Below are 19,604 nucleotides of genomic sequence, written 5' to 3'. Positions count from 1 at the left end.
AATATTAATTCTTCCAACTCATGAACATGGAATATTTTTTCATTTTTTTGTGTCCTCCAATGTTTAATAGCTTTCATTATAGAGATCTTTCACTTCTTTAGATAAGTTTATTCCTAGGTATTTTATTTTACTTTATTTGTAGCTATTGTAAATGAGATTACTTTCTTGATTTTTCTAGATTATTCACTGTTGGCATATAGAAATGCTACTGGGTTTTATATGTTAATTTTGTATCCTGCAACTTTACTGAATGTGTTTATCAGTTCTAATCGTTTTTTGCTGGAGTCTTTTGGTTTTTCCAAATACAAGATCATATTATCTGCAATCAAGGATAATTTGACTTCCTTTTTTCAAATTCGTATGCCCTTTATTTCTTTCTCTTGTCTGATTTCTCCAGCTAGGACTTCTAGTACTAGTGCTTCCATTTAGGGTTCCTGATGATATTTTCTCTTAGCATTTGTCCAAAAACTTATTTTTACCTTTTTAATTTTGAGAAATGTTTAATTCTTTCTTTTTTTTTTTTTTGAGATGGAGTCTTGCTCTGTTGTCCAGGCTGGAGTGCAGTGGCGTGGTCTCGGCTCACTGCAACCTCTGCCTCCCAGGTTCAAGCGATTCTCCTGCCTCAGCTTCCCGAGTACCTGGGACTACAGGCGTGCGCCACCATGCCCAACTAATTTTTGTTTTTTAAATAGAGATACGGTTTCATCATGTTGGCCAGGATGGTTTTGATCTCTTGATCCCGTGATCTGCCTGCCTCAGCCTCCCAAAGTGCTGGGATTACAGGTGTGAGCCACTGCACCTGGCTGAGAAATGTTTAATTATTTAGAAATGTTATAAGACTAGATTCATCAATTAATATTTTCCCACATTTGCTTTCTGTTTGGATTTTTTTTTAGCTGATCTATTTGCGAGTTAAGATATCATGAGACTTCCCCCAAATACTTTATTTAGCATGTGTCTCCTAAGAATAAGTGCCACCTTTTACATGATTATGATACAGTTACCATACTCATTTATGATTGATACATATTATGTCATCTATATTCATATTTCTCAGGTTTTTTTTTTTTTTTTTTTGAGACGGAGTCTTGCTCTGTAGCCCGGGCTGGACTGCAGTGGCCGGATCTCAGCTCACTGCAAGCTCCGCCTCCCGGGTTTACGCCATTCTCCTGCCTCAGCCTCCGGAGTAGCTGGGACTACAGGCGCCCGCCACCTCGCCCGGCTAGTTTTTTTTTTTGTATTTTTAGTAGAGACGGGGTTTCACCGTGTTAGCCAGGATGGTCTCGATCTCCTGACCTCGTGATCCGCCCGTCTCGGCCTCCCAAAGTGCTGGGATTACAGGCTTGAGCCACCGCGCCCGGCCATTTCTCAGGTCTTAATAATGTGCTTAATAGCATTTTATATTGTTTTTGATCTGGGATCCAATCAAGAACGATGCATTGCATTTCATTGTAATGTTTTCATCGTTTCTAAGCCTTATTTGGACATTCGTGTAAAATATTTTTGAAGAATGTAAATCAGTTGTTTTGTAAAATATTCTTCAATTTGGAGATTTGGCTGTTTCATTATGATTAGATGGAAGTTGAACATTTTTGGTAGGAATACTACACAGATGATTTATTATTCTCAGTGCAACACATCAGAAGGCACATAATGTTAATTTGTAGTAGTTTCTTTTTCTTTTTTTTTTTTTTAAAGAAAATTTGCAATTTTAGTTGGTGTCTCCTCATTAGTCCACGAGTAGTTTAATATATTTTGAAAATGTTCTGGTGGTAGAGGCTTTTCGGTTTTTCTTTTTCTTTTCTTTTCTTTTTTTTAAGAGGTGGGAGTCTTACTATGTTATTGAACTGGGATCAAGGGATCCTCCCATTTCAGCCTCCCACATGGCTGGGACTATGTGTGCAGAACCATGCCGTGCTTGATTTTTCATTGTTTTTAATTTCTAGTTTTATTGCTTGGAACTCAGAGAATGTTGTTTGTATTTCTACTTTATAGCATTTTATTCTTTGGGATCTAATAGCACTTTTCATGAATATATACCTCAGAAGACAGTTTATTCTCTATCGTAAAGGTAAAAGTTTGCTAGATGTTTATAAGATAGACCTTATTGATTAAGGTTTTTTTTTTTTTGTCAACTTGATCTGTCTTAGAATGAGAACAGTAATAGATGAAGGTCTATTATTCATAGGTTTCTGCGTATTTCTCTTTTCATTTCCCATACTTTTTGCTGTAAGAAGGTAGTAGTTGTGTAATTTGGTACATAAATATTAATAACTTATATTTTCACTGTGTTGCTAGTTACAAAAGCAGTGAAATGTTTGATCTCTGTCACACTGACTGACTTTTCCCTTGAATTTTCATTGCCTGAATATCAGGCCCATACCTACTGGTATCTTGGTTTCATTTGCTTGGTATACCTTTTCCCATGCCTCTGTTTATTAACTTTTAAGTTACTTTGTTTTATATATTTCCTTTATATACAGTATAGAGTTGGTTTTTGCTTTATGAGCCAGTTTGAAATTTTAAAAAACAGGTAAGTTAATCACATTTATATTTATTGATATGACTTCATATTTGGTCTTAAATGTCTTATTTTGTTATATTTACAGTTTCCTTCTCTATGCTTTCTTTTGTGTGTATCTGTATATATGAATGTGTAAGTGTGTATTTTTTGGCATTTCAGAAGGCTTTTGCATTTTGTTTTATTGATTCACTTTACATTAATACTGTTTATTGTGTTCTTGATCTGCCTTTTCCTTATTTAACCTTCTCCTCTTTCATTTGCCAGCTTTAAGTATCCTTTGACTCCCAATTACTAAGTGAAAATCAGTGAACTTTTTTCTTTTCTCTCTTCATCCTCTCATTAAAATTTTTTTCTGCTTTTTAAAAGAAAACATAGCATTTACAAATCATTTATCTTTGTACTCACCCTTATTTTAGTTTTAGTTATATTCCATCTTTTTTTTTTCTTTTTTTTTTTGAGATGGAGTCTCGCCCTGTCAACCAGGCTGGAGTGCAGTGGTGTGATCTTGGCTCACTGTAACCTCTGCCTCCTGGGTTCAAGCGATTCTTCTGCCTAAGCCTCCCGAGTAGCTGGGATTACAGGTGTGCGCCCCCACGCTTGGCTAATTTTTTTTAATATCTTTATTAGAAACAGTGTTTCACCATGTTGGCCGGCTGGTCTCGAACTCCTGACCTTGTGATCCACCCACCTTGGCCTCCCAAAGTGCTGGGATTACAGGCATGAGCCACCGTGCCCGGCCAATTATATTCCATTCTTATGATCAGTCTTTTTGCTGTAGGTTTCTCCATACATTTTGGTTAGAAGAAGCTCATCTAAGGTCCTCAAGAAAGGCTCGTAGGTATAGTAATTCTTGAATTTTTCGATGTTCAAACCCTTTTCTTTAGATTTAACATTTTTTGTTTTTACCATTATGTATGATATTAATTGTAGGTTTTTCTTCTATTTTGGTATTTTCCTATTTACATTGATACATAATAGATATATTTTCAGGGTACATGTGATAATTTAATATATGAATATAATTTGTAAACATCAAATCAGTATAATTGGGATATCCATAACCTTAAATATTCATCTTTTTTTTAACGCTGGAAACATTAGCCTTAATCCTTAAGTACGGCTTGCCTAGATATAAAATGCTTAGTTCACATCTTTTCCCTTGAGTTTGTCTAAAATGTTTCTCTGCTGTTGTTTTGCTTTTTATATTGCCATTGGGAAATCTAATTACCAATCTTTCTTTTCTCTGTAAATGATTTGGTTTTCTTGTCTAGAGAAAATGAGGATTTTTTTTTTTCTTTTAAATGTAATGGTTTTACTAGGATGTATCTTGGAATTAACTCTTCAGGGTCAATTTTCACTATACACTTGAGCCTTTTTAACATAAAGATTCAAGTCTTCTTTATTTCAGGATGATTTCTTAGACTTTATGTTTTTTCTTTTTTAGTACTTTGTTTTTTTGGTTTGTTTTCGTTTTTGGAACTTTTTTTTTTTTTTTGAGATGGAGTCTCGCTCTGTCACCCAGGCTGGAGTGCAGTGGCGCGATCTGGGCCCACTGCAAGCTCTGCCTCCCAGGTTCACGCCATTCTCCCGCCTCAGCCTCCGGAGTAGTTGGACTACAGGCGCCCGCCACCGCGCCCAGCTGATTTTTTTGTATTTTTAGTAGAGACAGGGTTTCATAGTGTTAGCCAGGATGGTCTCGATCTCCTGAACTGGTGATCTGCCCACCTCGGCCTCCCAGAGTGCTGGGATTATAGACGTGAGCCACTGCACCCGGCCTTTGGAGCTTATTTTATACATAAGTTAGAAAGTCGTCGTCGTCGTTTTTTTTGTTTTGTTTTGTTTTGTTTTAGAGACAGGGTCTTGCGGTGTCACCCAGGCTGGGGTGCCATAGCCTGAACTCACTGCAGCCTCGAACTCCTGGGCTCAAGTGACCTTCCTGTATCAGTGGCATGAGATACCCTGCCTGCCCTGTTAGAACTTCTATGTCTAATATACAAGCACCTTCTCTCTTATCCTTTTACATTCTTTATTTTTATTCTTTTGGCTGTTTTCATACCTTTCTTCAGTATTCTTTATTAAATGTTCAGTAGAATTCTAGTCTTCTGTGGGCACCTTGTAATTTAGTCTTCATTTCTGAGATGATTTTGTTTTCTGCAGAGTATTTCTGGGTTTGCTCACTTCTCATTTCATATCTTCCTATTACTTTTATCCATTCTGCCTTGAGTTTTTGCATTTGTGATTTGATGAGATTTTTAAAAATATCTGCAACTTCTAACTTAAAGATACTTAATTTAAGTTGGGATATTGTGATGTAGTTTTGTTTCATTGTTTTAAGGAGAATTTTCATTAGCTAAAATGTCTGATTCTCATTTTCTGTTTTATTTTTATAGCAACTTTACATGGATTTGGTCTGCCTTTTTCTGTTTATTTTGTAACTGTATTTTCCATAATTTTATTTACTTAGATGAGTATTAACAGTTATATATTAATACACAGAAGCGAGGATTTTGTATAGGGAAGTTTCTTATTTCAAAAGCACTCTCTTCCTTTGGTGTAGTGAAATGCAGGTTTTTTAAATCAATGACACACTTTTGAGATGGGGTCTTGCTCTGTCACCCAGGCTGGGGTGTAATACGTGGCATGATCTTGACTCACTGCAACCTCCGCCTCCTGAGCTCAAGCTATCCTCCCACCTCAACCTCCCAAGTAGCTGGGACCACAGGCTCCTGCCACCATGTCCAGCTAATTTTTTTGTATTATTGGTAAAGATGGGTTTTTGTCATGTTTTCCAGGCTGGTCTTGAACTCCTGAGCTCAAGCGATCTTTCCAGCTTGGCCTCCCAAAGTGCTGGGGTTATGGGTGTGAGCCACCATGCCTGGCCCAAATCAATGACACTCTTATTAGAGGGCAGTGTCAGTATGTTTTCTAAGTTATGATTCACTGTTGTTTTTGTAGGATCCTTACTTTCCCTTTCCTGCTTCTTTCTTTACTTTTACTATCAAAGTCTCAGTGGGTGCCTTTTCCTTTCAATTTACCCCTTCTGCCTCCAAAAGTGATGCCTTCTTGAAGGTACCTCCTTTATCCTGAACAACTTTAAGGTGGGGTGTGTTGGCTCATGCCTATAATCCCAGAACTTTGGGAGGCCGAGGTGGGAGGATCACTTGAATCCAGGAGTTTGAGACCAGCCTATCAACATAGGGAGACCCCGTCTCTACAAAAAATACAAAAATTAGCTGGGCATGGTGATGTGTGTCTGTAGTCCCAGCTACTCAGAGGATCAGTTGACCCTGGGAGGGCAAGGCTGCAGTGAGCCATTATTGTCCACTGCACTGTAGCCTGGGTAACAGAGCCAGACCCTGTCTCAAAAAATACACATAAAAATAAAATCAATTCCTTTTAACTTCTCAGTAGCGTGTGTTTGATATCCCATATCTTAGACCTATTTTTAGTATCTTCATAATCAAGTGGGATTTTTGTCTTTTGTGGATTTTTCTTTGTTCCATCAGCTTTAGGTTATGCAAACCTCTCCTTTTCTTTTTTACTCCCCACCCCCAGCTTTTTTAAGTTTTATTTTGGTGAAGCTCTTACTCTTGCCTGTCTCTCACCACAGGCATAGGCTTTGCAGATGAGTTTCTTGGATTGGGAAATATTTTGAAGTTCATATTATATGTCTCCCAGTTTTTCTGAGGCATGGGTTATGAGTGATTTTATTTGTGTATGCTGTTGATATGTGTAGTTTTTCTGGAGCATGGAGAAATTCAGTTTTAGGCAGCTGTCATTAATTTTGACAGCTCAGAAGTCATATCCTTCATTTTTGAAGAATTTTTTGCTGGATAAAGAATTGCAGATTGGGTCAGGCATGGTGGCTCACACCTGTAATCCCAGCACTTTGGGAGGCCAAGATGGGTGAATCACCTGAGGTCGGGAGTTCGAGACCAGCCTGGTCAACCTAGAGAAACCCCATCTCTACTAGAAATACAAAAATTAGCTGGACATGGTGGCGGGTGCCTGTAATCCCAGCTACTCAGGAGGCTGAGGCAGAAGAATTGCTTGAACCCGGGAGGCGGAGGTTGCAGTGAGCTGAGATTGTGCCATTGCACTCTAGCCTGGGCGACAAGAGTGAAACTCTATCTCCAGGATAAAAGCATCTACAGGAGCCAGCTCATCTTTCTAAGGTTCTTCTTTCTTAGCTCCTCTAATTTTTCTTGCCTCAGTTGGTATCCACTGAATTATCCAGCTCTTCTTATATTTTCATATATTTTATATTTTCTATAAGTGGGAGCATTGGTATGTCATAAGATATTCCATCCCATCCTCATGCCTGCTTGCTACCATTTTTGCTTACTTTTAAGAGCTGAGATTTCTTATGTTTAGTTCTCAACTTTATTCATAAGATCTTGAAGTTTTATGATACTTTTATTAAAATCTAGTGTGCCAGAGGGCCCCAGGACCCACCCCAGGTGTGATGGTTTGATAGGAAGATTCACAGGGCTGTAGTATGTTGTTGTATATAGTTGTACTTATTGCTAAGATTTATTACAGCAAAAAGATACAAGGTAAAATCAGCAAATGTAAAAGGTGCATAGAGCCACGTCTGGAGGAAACTGGGTATAAGCTTCCTAGAATCCTCTTTCAGTGGAGTCTCATGAGACGTGCTTAGTCCTCTATCAGTGAGTCGTGACAACATATGTGAAATGTTATTTGCCAGGGAGGCTCATTAGAGACTCTGTGCCCAGGGATTTTACTGGGCCTCTTCATGTAGGCACCCTCTGCCTAGTGTTTGCAGTTCAGACTCCCAGAAGGAAAGCAACTGTTCATCATGAACTGTATTGCATAAATAGTTTGGCACAATGAGCCATTCTTATCAGTTAGGTTCATGGGAACCCTCCTGAACCTCCTGAAATAGATGTTCCCAGAAGCCAGCCAGAGGCCAGTGTTGCCAGCAAGTCTTTTCAAGGATAGCGGTTTAGGCCTTTTAACTCTTTCTTTCCTTCTTTCTTTTTTTTAGGGTTGATAACTTTTTTTCTATATACCAATCCGATGAAACATTTATTCAACATAGTAGGAAAAATTGTTGGAGATCTAAAATAGGTCAGCAATGTCATATCTAATATAATCAGTTCATTTTCTTTGTAGTAAAACTCTGAGAAACAGTAGTAAGCAAAATAAAACAAAATTATTTTTCTTTAATATTACTGGAAAAGTATACTCAGTGAAGGAAAATAGCATCTTCCCTATCATAATCTTAAGATTTGATTTTTCTTAAACATTTTAAATTGAGATAGTAAAAGTGCCAGTATGTTATGGTAAGTAACATTTTCTTCCTTCACTAATTTTTGTTAATGGACAGAGAAAACGACTGTGTAAAGAAACTGTATATTCATTCCTTTTAGCCTAAGAAAGCTGTCAAGATAAAACCTCACCCACCTATAGCTCCTCGACCTTCTAGTGGTTCCACTGCACCATCTCGCCACCGATTGGTAAGGGTCCTCCCCAACATTGGTCAATCTTGTTTACCTGCTTTTGGGAATGCATATCTGCCCGAAATCTCTAGGAATGGAGTTTCAAGTTTGGCAACTCAACTCCCTGCTGAGAGATCCATGTCTTCTATCACTGGTGAATTTCTTAAGGAAAATAATAGCTGGGAGAATAACACACTGTCTCACTCCAGTAGCAATGTCAAACTACCTCCTCAGATACCCAATTTGGAGTTGGGAAATGACCAGGAGCTTGCTGACTCTGTTCTCCATCTTGGATCATCCTTGCCTAGGCAGACAAAACACTTTTTAGGAAACTTGCCATCTAGTAATGAGGACACTGTCTTACCTTCAGAAGAATGTGTAATCGAAGAATCACTTCTACCTGAAGTGGGCTCACTGGCTTCATTTGCAGATAGAAATGCTGATGAGCAGAGCAGCGGCTTAGAAGATGCATGCAAAGTGAATCCGGAGTTGTTACTTACTAATGCTGACAAAGGGTTGAAAGCTCCAGAGCAGCATCTTAAGCATGTTGCGGGAGTGCTGAGTGGGGAATCAGTAGAGACTTCAGTTCTTAACTACCGCGAATTAAGTCCTCACAAGAATAGACTCTTGTCACCTCTTCGCTGTTCTGCACCAATGTCGCTACATAATTCTCTGGTGAAACCACAGAGACAGTCCAAATGTTTTGAGTTACTACAGCCTTCTTCTCGGTCACTGGATGTTCAAAACCTAACTGATTGTTCTTCCTCTAGGACCCCTCGCTTTCAAGGGGTTAAAGTTGATTCACCTGGGAAAAGATCTGATGTTATTTCCAAAGTTGAGGCTCGGGATATCACAGAAATGGCTAACAAGGCTTCCAAAGAACCTGTCGATTGTGTAAATAATATCAGTTTTCTTGCTTCACTGGCCCGGAGCACAAGCAGAGATAGATTACAGAGCACACGTGGGGCAGGCAGGCTTCAGACCTCTGGAATTGGGCTGTCTACAAACCTCCAGCATTTTCAGGAAGAAAACCTTAGGAAAAGTTCTCCCCAGTTAGAACATCCAGAAGTTTTTTTGGTCAGTATTTTCCTTTCAGCATGCTCTAGTAGTTACCCTTGTAGTGATCCAACTTACTTAAAGTTTGGTTTTTGTTTACATAAATAAGGAAGGCTAAAATTAGATTATTTTCATAAGTTTATCTGAAAATGTTTCTTTAGTTTGTATAAAATCTTCTTGATGGTTGAATTTTGAATGCTCTTTTAGTCCTGAAATGAGAATAGTAATTTGAACATAAATTAATGTAAACAGTTTATCAGATATGTATGTATATGTTGAACTCCTCGAACTCCTGGGCTCAAGCAATCCTCCTGCCTTAGCCTCCTGAGTAGCTGGGAATATAGGGACATGCCAATACACTGGTATTTTTAAATACGTATTAAAAATATGTATTTTTAAATGGTAAATCTTTTTAATGTTTTTTTCCATCCCAAGTAAGAACTTTTTATTTGAGTCATCAAATTTTACTCCCTCTCTCTCTCTCTTTTTTTTTTTTTTTGAGACAAGGTCTCATTCTGTCACCCAGGCTGGAGCACATTGGCATAATCATGGTTCACTGCAGCCTTGACCTCCTGGGCTCAAGCAATCCTCCCACCTCAGTCTCTCGAGTCACTGAGACTACCGGCGCATGCCACCATGCCTGATTAACTTTTATATTCTTTGTAGAGATGGGGTTTCACCATGTTGCCCAGGCTGCTCTCAAACTCCTGGAACACAGCGGTGCAATCATAGCTCACTGCAGCCGTGATGTCCTAGGCTCAAGCGATCCTCTCACCTCAGCCTCCCAAAGTGCTGGGATTACAGGCATGGGTCACCACACCCAGCAAATTTTACCCTCTTAAAGATAAATAATAGGCATGATATTGCTAGATGTGGAATCAGGTTCTGAGTTAATTTAATTAAACAAAAATTGGATTAAATAATTTAAAATGAAAGTCCAACAGCATGTTAGTGATAAAATACAAGTATTTCATGTTTGTTGATCATTTCTATTCTTCATTGACTCACCTCTATAGATGTTTTGTGTTTTAATTGTAGTCTGCCCATGGTGTTGGAATGAATGGAAATAATGCAGCAACAGGGAAAAGCGTAGGTAAGCTACAGATAATTTTGAAAACAATATAAGGCTGATAATTACATAATTATGCATCCGGTTGAATTTTCAAAGAGAAATGGGAAGAACCTTCTCTGTGGCATGTAAAGAGTAAATTCTCTCCCTAAATGTTTTTTCCAATTAAGAAAATAATTATGAGAATGGACTGTAGGACACACATAAAGAGCAAAACAAAAATTGAAATGGAAATATCTTGTCTTGGAAGAGGTGTTATCTATGTCAAAAAACCCACAAGATTACTGAAGAATGAACATGTAGTTCCCAACCACCTTAGTTACTGGCCACTCTAGAGCCATGTGGGTTTTGAAGAATTACCCTAGAAAGATGTCTTTCAACATCATGGCCAAACATCAGAGGTGGTGGTAAGAATCTCTTTTTGATGATCTGGTCATTTCTGGATAAAAGAAAGGGACCATCTCTAGGGCCATCCCTTTCCATGGCATACTAGTAGAAGTGACTATAACATTAGCACTTCTTTCTACCAACATAGAAAAACATTAAAGATGCACTGGCTAGTCCTTATTTTCAAGGAGGAAGGAAGCCATCTTTTTAAATGTTTTAATATCCAGACCAGGGATGGGAAACTCGTTACCAAAGATGTGCCACCTTTGTAGCCCCAAGGGTTTAAAAGATATTTGTTATGGTTGTCATGTGAGTTTTATGTTTTTATTGAAGACATTTAGGGTTTGTTTTTCATTCCTATGTAAGGCCCAAGATTATAAAGTCATAATCTATTTGCATATTTTTTCAATTCTTTTGTACTATGGTAAAATAAACGTAACATAAATTTTACTGTCATAACCATTTTTAAGTATAAAGTTCAGTGACTTTCACATTGTTGGGGATCCATCACCATCTTTCTCCAGAACACTTTTCAAGCTGAAACACTTTTCCCCCTCCCACCACCTTGGCAACCACCATTTCATTTCCTAATTCAATGATTTTTTAGGTACTCTAAGTACCTCATGTAAGTGGAATCATACAGTATTTGTCTTTTTATGACTGGCTTATTTCACTTATCAGAATGTCCTCAAGATTTACCCATGTAGTAGTACATATCAGAAATTTTTTTCTTTTGGGGGCTGATACTCTATTGTACGTGTGTGTGTACACACACACACAATATACACATACACACAGAGCACATTTTGCTTATCCATTCATCTGTTAATAAACAGTTGTATTGCTTCCGTGTTTTAGCTATTGTGAATAATGGTGCTGTGAACACTATTTTCAATTATTTAGAATATATACCCAGAATGAAACTGCGGGATCAGAAGGTATTTCTATTTTTAATTTTTTGAGGAACCATCATATTGTTTTCCACAGTTGCTGTACCATGTTTCATTCCATCAACAGTGCAAAAGGATTCCAATTTCTCCACATCCTTGGCAACACTTGTTATTTTCCTATTTTTTTTTTTTTGCTAGTAGCCATCCTAATGGGTGTGAGGTGATGTCACTGTGGTTTTGATTTGCATATCTGTGATGATTAGTGTTACTGATTATTGATTCCATAATTAGTGAAGTTGATTTCCTAATGAGTAGTTTCATGTGTTTATTGGTCGTTTCTAGATTTTCTTTGGAGAAATGTCTTTTCATGTTTTCCCCCCCTCCAACCCAAACTGTATCCAGCTTTATTAAAGATACTTTCCATAAACAATCATGGTATTTCAGGCAGGACATGGACAGACAGTCGTTAACAGTATACAACAACTTTCAAACTCCCTTCTTCAGTGGAATACCAAAAACCAGAAAGCCACTATAAAACCCAGTGAAATATCTGATGTTCTGAACAGGGGAAGTTTAGAGTGAGGGTTGACATTTCACATTTAGCATGTTGTTTAACAACTTTTCACAAGCTGACCCTGACTTTCAGGAAGTGCAATAAAAATGGCAGAATTTATCTGAAGATCCACAATCTAGAAATGGAACCACTGCTTTTTTGATAGGTGCCATCTCAGTGGCATCACTGGAAAGTCCAGAATGCCTGACACATTAGGAAATCCAATGTCTGACACATTAGGAAATCCAGTTTGTTTATTTTCTCCTTTTGTTACCTGTGCCTTTGGTGTCATATCCAAGAAATCACCACCAAATCCAGTATCATGAAGCTTTTCCCCTATCTTTTCTTCTAGAAGTTTTGTAGTTTTAGGTCTTATGTTTAGGACTTCGATCCATTTTGAGTTAATTGTTATGTAGAGTGTAAGGTAAGGGTTCCACTTCATTCTTTTGCATGCGAACATCCCATTTTCTTGCTAACTTTTGTTGAAACACTGTCCTTCTTCATTGAATGGTCTTGGCACCCGTATTGAAAGTCATTTGATCATGTATATGAGGATTTGTTTCTGGACTCTCTACTCATTGGTCTGTGTGTCTGTTTTATGCCAGTGTCACATTGTTTTCGTTACTGTAATTTATTGACTTTTAATGTTATAGTTGTTGTTTTTCCTTGACACATAACTCTGTCCTGCCCTAACACACGGCTAATCTTCTTGAAAATTTGCATTACACCCATCCCTACTCACTCAGCTCTAGTTCAGTCTTGAGTGCTGGCTCACGTCTCACTTGCTACTCTTCTGAAACTGCTATTGCTGTGGTCCCTGACGATCTCCACAATTTCAAATCCATTGGATGCTTCCTTATCTTTATCTTACTTGATTTTTGTGTCCTTCATTCTTGAAATAGTTTTCTTTTCTTTTCTTTTTTTATTCTAGGCTATCACATTGTTATAAATTCTTTCTTTTGTTTTAATGTTTTTTTAACCTCAGTTTTCTTCTGTCCTTTTTTTTTTTTTTTTTTTTTTTTTTTTTTTTAACCAGCCCTCTGCTTGTCACCAGATACATGCTCTTTTTGTTTGATTTCATTTAGGTTTGAAGTATCAGCTGCTAGCTGCAGTAGAGCTGTGTAACTTCCTTCCATTTTCTCTCACCATAATAACTATCATTCTGAATTATCTAGAAGAGTCTGTATACATTCTGATGCAAGTTTCATTTAGTTGACCTCCTAGATTCCTCCATTGGTCCTCTGTTCTTTTCACTGTAAGGTTTTCCTTGGAAACTGTATCAATTATTGTAGTTTTAGCCATTGATTTTAGGCAGATGACTACCAACCTTGCGTCTGAAACACTAATTTATTACTTTTTGCTGCCTTTCTGTTGGGTCAGTTTTTGTAGATTCTGTTAGATGTTAGATCAAATATGAGACTAGGAAATGGCAAACAAGTGAATTACCTCAAGTACCTTTCATCTTCTTCTGAAAAGCAACTCTTCCCATCAATATGATTTTATGGATTTTTTTCTTTATTCATCTGTTCGGTACACATTTGAGAGAAGGCGTCAGAGAGGAGTTGATAATTGATGATGTCTTACAGGACAAGTCAAATGCTACGGGGTTGACAGGTAGAGTTTATTTTAGAAGAGATTGCAGATGTAGAAGGACTCGGTACATCCTTCAGGGTGGGTTTGACATGGTAAATTACGGTGTCTCTGGATAGTTAGAAAGGCATTATATTGGACATAATAATACCTTAAATGCTAGTCCAAGGAATTTATATTTTTCCTGTTTATAGTGGAGAATCAATATGTTTAGTGATGGTTCCTAGCACACAGTAGTTGACTAATAGTTTTCTCTGAATGGTAGAAGGATGTGTGGAAGCTGCTCTCATAGAATAGTTATATTTTTGTGCTGCCTCATTACTGTCACTAATGTATTCTCTGTCTCTACACATTCACAAGAGTTTTTTTTTTTTTTTTTTGGCAGAGTCTTGCTCTGTTGCCTGGTTAGGCTGAAGTGCAGTGGCACGATCTTGGCTCACTGCAACCTCTTCCTCACGGGTTGAAGCGATTCTTCTGCCTCAGCCTCCTGAGTAGCTGGGACTACAGACACGTGCTACCATGCCCAGCTAACTTTTGTATTTTTAGTAGAGACGGGGTTTTACCATGTTGGCCTGACTGGTCTCGAACTCCTGACCTCAGGTGATTTGCCAACCTTGGCCACCCAAAGTGCTAGGATTACAGGTGTGAGCCACCGTGCCTGGCCTCACAAGAGTTCTTGAATGAAAAAAAGTGTGGAGAATACTGAGTTAAGTATCCCCTAAGAAAAGAAAAAAAAAATGAAAATGTGACTACAGTGAATTAAATTATTATCAGAGATTCTTCACCATTGTTTAAGGAAGAATATCCTAAGCCTGAATTTTAAAGATAGTTTCGAGTAGATAAACTTCCATTGGGCATCATGTAATATATGCCTTTCTTTGGTGTCCTGTGCAAGTGCAAGTAAATATCTTTTTAAAAATATTTTAAATAATGGAATTACACCATCACCTTTGTGAGATGTTCTTGGTATCTCTAAGTGCACTTGAGAAATAAAATGTTTATTAACTGAGTTGGTACCCAGGCACTATTAGGAGTCACTCCAGTTGTTTCAAATTTTGTTTCTAGTTTTCGCAAGATCTGGGAATGTATTTTAGACTGGTAATAAAGAAGATTTAATTTTGCTGGGCTTGTGTACAAATTACCTAATCTCTGTTGTGACAAAAGACATAGAACCAATTAATTGTAAATCTGATTTTTTGAACCCTTTAAGAAATTTCAGACTTTTAGCTGCCAAATAAATACCAAGCTTAGGCCTCCCAAACCTTTTTCAGTAGTGGAGAAAAGGTCCCAGCACTATTGACACTACCAGTTGTTCCTCACTCCTTCCACTTGTTCTTGCATTTTTTTTTTGCCTCTTGCTTCTTAGCCTTTGAGTGACACCAAGCACATGTGTACTTATACTGTTACTTTATCAACTATGGGCAGGAACTTTGAGTCTCTCTGCTTATGACTGGGGTTTGTTGGCATTTTGATCAGTTCTAAAAGACATTTCACTTAGTAATTAAAGAAATTGATTTGGCCTGGCACGGTGGCTCACACCTGTAATCCCAGCACTTTGGGAGGCCGAGATGGTTGGATCATGAGGTCAGGAGTTCAAGAGCAGAACAGACTGACCAAGATGGTGAAACCCCATCTCTACTAAAAATACAAAAAAATTAGCTGGGCATGGCGGTGCACGCCTGTAGTCCCAGCTACTCGGGAGGCTGAGGCAGAAAAATCACTTGAAACTGGGAGGCGGAGCTTGCAGTGAGCCGATATCGTGCCACTGCACTCCAGCCTGGGCAACAGAGCGAAACTGTCCCCCCCTCGAAAAACAAAACAAAACAAAAACCATATTTAATTCTTTCTTATGTAATAACAGATGTGCTCTTATTTTTAAGGTAAAAACTCAAAGTTGATACAGTAGTACAGAATTCAGTAAATATTTTTGGAAAACTAGTAGTACTGTGAAATTGATCTGTGTACTGTGTTAGTTAGTATTATTAATATGACATTTTATGTAATTATAACATGCTTAAAACTTTCAGAGTGCTTTTTACATATGTGGGCTGAACTGACCTTTAAAGTCCTTATTAATCTAGAGAGAAAAATACATATTCTATTATGTTAAAAATAAACATATTGAAGTTTTGAAAGAATAAATGACTTGTTCGTGGTTTGATGAACTTACTGTTTGTGTTGTAATAGGACTAAAAGGCATGTTTCATGATACTCTGGTACTCCTTTTTGGTGTGAACAAACAGAATATTTGTATTGCAATCATGTTCTCAGAGGTTTCATCAAATATGATTTTGAAGCAAACATTTTTCTTTATTCTCTGTCAAAATTTGGTATACTTTATATAAACTGATTACCATTAGAAATAATCAGAAAAGTGGTATGTATAAGAAGTTCTAAAAATATAAGTGCTAATCAGTGGAAACCTACCACATCTTAAAAAAAATAGTTCCACTGCAACTTGACCTGTAGATTTTATAAATAATTTTAGATATAAAAATAACACAAATTAATTTTTATGGCATAGATATTTACTTTGATAGGACTATGTTTGGTGTTTTGCTTAATAGTTTCATGTTTAGGATTTTATGCCTATGTTAATCAAGGTGTCCTTTCTCTAAACAGGAGAATGTACTACTCATCACCTCCCACCTGTGAAAGCCCCTCTTCAGGCAAAGAAGAAAAAAACAAATCATTGTTTTCTTTGTGGAAAGAAAACAGGACTGGCTAGTAGCTACGAATGCAGGCAGGTTGGCCAGATGGAGAAGCTGAGATGCTTTCTCTGTGATAACCCAGCTTGGGGATTAGGCAAAATAAAATATTTAAATTGCCTATTTATAACATCATTAAGATGATGTTCAAATAGCTATGTTCAGTTGAACTTCTAATTGGCTGAAGTAAAGAACAAGTAGATAGCTCATGGGTTTCCAAAAGATAAAAACAGATCCTTCCTTGTCCTTTAAGTTAGGAGATTTAAACTAATCTGAGAGTGTACCTTTTTTGTCTTATGATGAACCTGCTTGGATTTTGTTTGAACAGCACCTTGGAAGAACCCCTCCCTGAATATTCTATTAAAAATTAACAAAAAAAGTAAAAGTTAATATAAAATAGATGAATAATATATTTCCAAAAATTATGAAATTTTTCTTACCGTAATTATTTATTTCATTAGTATTGATGGATATCCTCCAAGGATGATATGTCATCTTGGATGTCAGCCCTTAGATTGAGGCTAGGCTTGAAAATAACTGCTGCTGCGGCCTGTTTTTTTTTTTTTCAGTACTGCAATCATAGCTCACTGGAGCCTTGATGTCTTAGGCTCAAGCGATCCCCCTGCCTCAGCCTCCCTAATAGCTAGGACTATAGGCATGTGCCATCATGCCTGGTTAATTTTTTAAATGTTTTGTAGAGACAGATCTCACTATATTGCCTAGGCTGGTCTCAAACTCCTGGCCTCAACTGATCTTCTCACCTTGGCCTCCCAAAGTGCTGGAATTTCAGGTGTGAGCCGCCACCACACTCAGTCCAGTCCCTGCTTTTTAGAGTGTATTCTGTTCAAATGAAAACAACTTATCTTGCTACTAGAGATATTTTTTAAAATTCTTTCATGGCATAGTTAGATTTTACTATTTTAATTTTATCATGAGACTGAATTTCTCAGAAATTCAGAATTCTTTGAGGTTTAGTAGGTATAAGAGAAATGATGGGCATATTTATCAGCTTTTTGCAGTTTTACTACTGATAAGTTCTACATCCTGTTTCATTATTATTATTATTATTATTTTCCTTCTTTTTGAGACTGAGTCTTGCTCTGTCACCAGGCTGGAGTGCAGTGGCATGATCTTGGCTCACTGCAACCTCCACCTCCTGGGTTCAAGCGATTCTCTTGCCTCAGCCTCCCAAGTAGCTGGACTACAGGTACATGCCAGCACGCCCAGCTAATTTTTGTATTTTTAGTAGAGATGGGTTTTCACCATGTTGGTCAGGATGGCCTCGAGATCCACCTGCCTCGGCCTTCCAAAGTGCTGGGATTACAGGCATGAGCCACCGCACCTGGCCTACCCTGTTTCATTCTATAATGATTTCTTTATCATAAATTGTCATATTCATAGACAATTAACTTGTTCTTTTTAGGGGGTATTTATGTTTGTTTACGAATGAAAGGGACATGTCAGCAGTGAAATTGCTAAAAAGAACCAAAGGGCCCCTGTTGGACTACCTGAAGTCAAGCTCTTCTCTCCCAGAGAGATGAGCCTTTCATAGAAATACAACTATTCACGTAAACTTTTTTTGTGCTTTAGATGTGGAAACAACTTCTGTGCATCTCATCGTTATGCAGAAACTCATGGCTGTACCTATGATTACAAGAGTGCAGGGAGGAGATACTTGCACGAGGCAAATCCTGTGGTTAATGCACCAAAACTTCCAAAAATCTAACTCTTCCTCTACATCTTACTGTTCTGCCTGGGAATCGTATTATAATGACAGAAGAAATATTGTTTAGACTATTATTTTTGTTCGACTCTAAAAGATTTGCCAAATAACAAAAGCATACAATGCATACTGTTGGAGAACAAGAATGCTACTGTATTTTACATCTTTATTTCTTGGTGAAACAAAAGTTTTAAAAGTAGTTTTAAAAACTTTACAGTGGAATGATTTAGCTTTGTTATTGCATGTCTTGTGTTAAGTGTTTTATATATGATATTGCAGTTTTACTAGACAAATCTTCAAAAGATGCACTTTAGGAAACGAAATATTTCCTAAATAACCAGCCTTCCACATTGTACAGAATGAGCAGTCATGTAATGAATGGCTCTACTCAAATTGACCATATGGTTTTTTTCTTTTTCTTTTTCTTCTTCTCCTCCTCCTCCTCCTCCTCCTCCTCCTCCTCCTCCTCCTTCTTCTTCCTCCTCCTCCTCCTCCTCCTTCTTCTTCTTCTTCGTCCTCCTCCTCCCCCCCTCCTCCCCCCTCCCTCCTCCCCCCTCCTCCTCCTCCTCCTCCTCCTCCTCCTCTTCTTCTTCTTCTTCTTCCTTTTTTCAGAGGTGGGATGGGTGGAGATTTTTAAAAATTCCCATACGTGAAAGTTTACTGGGTTTTTAGCAAGTTCCTTTCTACTTCAAGCTACTTTTTTAAAAAAGAACATTTTTCCAGTGTGGTTTTTAACAGATATATATTTCTTCCACATTCAGATTAGCATTCAGACATGTATCCATTCTAGAAAACACATAATGTTCATGATAGTGTATATTTTACTACTTTTTGAATGTTAATTTTAAAATAGAAGATGTCCCACTTGCCATTAAATATAGAAGCCAACTTTTTACCTTTTGAAAAATGGCTACATTTAAAACAAAATCTCACAGCTTGATTTTTCTTATTTGTTGAGAGCTATTACCAGGAGAAGTTCAAATAAATATTCAATTTCATTATGAGTTTTATTATTTATTTATAATAGTTTTTCTTTTATAAATAATTTTTCTTTTATAAAATCATTTAATTAAATGAGTGATTTATTTTACGTGGATAAAATAACTATCAGTATGAAAGTATTCTTTTAGGGGATTAAGGATCCTATTCCCCAGGTGTAACCAGAAACCATTAAAGCATTTGGGAGGCCACTTGCTGTATAGAAGCTCAGTTCAGACTGATGCTGAACCCTGAGCACCCAACCCAGGTAGACTCTGCAGCCCTGGGGTAGCAGACTCTGCTAAGAGTACCAGAAAGCTAACTTAGGAGCTGTGAGGGGCCTCTTCCTCCACTTAAGGTTGAATGAACTGGAGAGCTCACTGCCCCTGCTCCTGTAAGAAATGAAATGTTGATGGAGACAGATGCCTTCAGACAGAGGGCAGTAAATTTATAAGAGAGAATGGCTAAAAGTTAGCAGAGGAGCTATGCAAATTGGGGTTGAAGGCATGCTTTTTAAGAAGGCTGGATATAAGTAGATGAAAAATACTTTCATTTGTGTTATGAATAATTCAGTATTTCCTCACGTATCATGTGTTTTAGACACTTAAAGTATTAGAACTGCATTACAGAGATAGACTGCTGAGAAGTGGACCATAGCATATTT

At 37.6% G+C, this 19,604-nt stretch overlaps 2 protein-coding genes across 2 annotated transcripts in view; both read left to right on the top strand.

Moving 5' to 3' along the window:
- Positions 1-18,255, top strand: part of ZFAND4 (zinc finger AN1-type containing 4) — a 57,981-nt gene extending 39,726 nt beyond the window's left edge. Inside the window, exons 7-10 of the mRNA XM_007962521.3 lie at positions 7,918-9,063; positions 10,081-10,135; positions 16,154-16,274; positions 17,830-18,255. Of these exons, the coding sequence (XP_007960712.3) occupies positions 7,918-9,063; positions 10,081-10,135; positions 16,154-16,274; positions 17,830-17,965 (1,458 nt within the window). The 3' untranslated portion in view covers positions 17,966-18,255. The remainder of the gene's footprint in view (positions 1-7,917; positions 9,064-10,080; positions 10,136-16,153; positions 16,275-17,829) is intronic.
- The window catches only part of MARCHF8 (membrane associated ring-CH-type finger 8), a 212,746-nt gene that overhangs the window by 27,705 nt on the left and 165,437 nt on the right, over positions 1-19,604 (top strand). The gene's annotated exons all lie outside the window — the stretch shown is intronic.

Source organism: Chlorocebus sabaeus, chromosome 9 (assembly GCF_047675955.1).
Source record: "Chlorocebus sabaeus isolate Y175 chromosome 9, mChlSab1.0.hap1, whole genome shotgun sequence".
Lineage (NCBI taxonomy): Eukaryota > Metazoa > Chordata > Mammalia > Primates > Cercopithecidae > Chlorocebus > Chlorocebus sabaeus.
The sequence above is the reverse complement of the archived record's forward strand: the minus strand, read 5'-3'. Positions and strand labels throughout refer to the sequence as shown.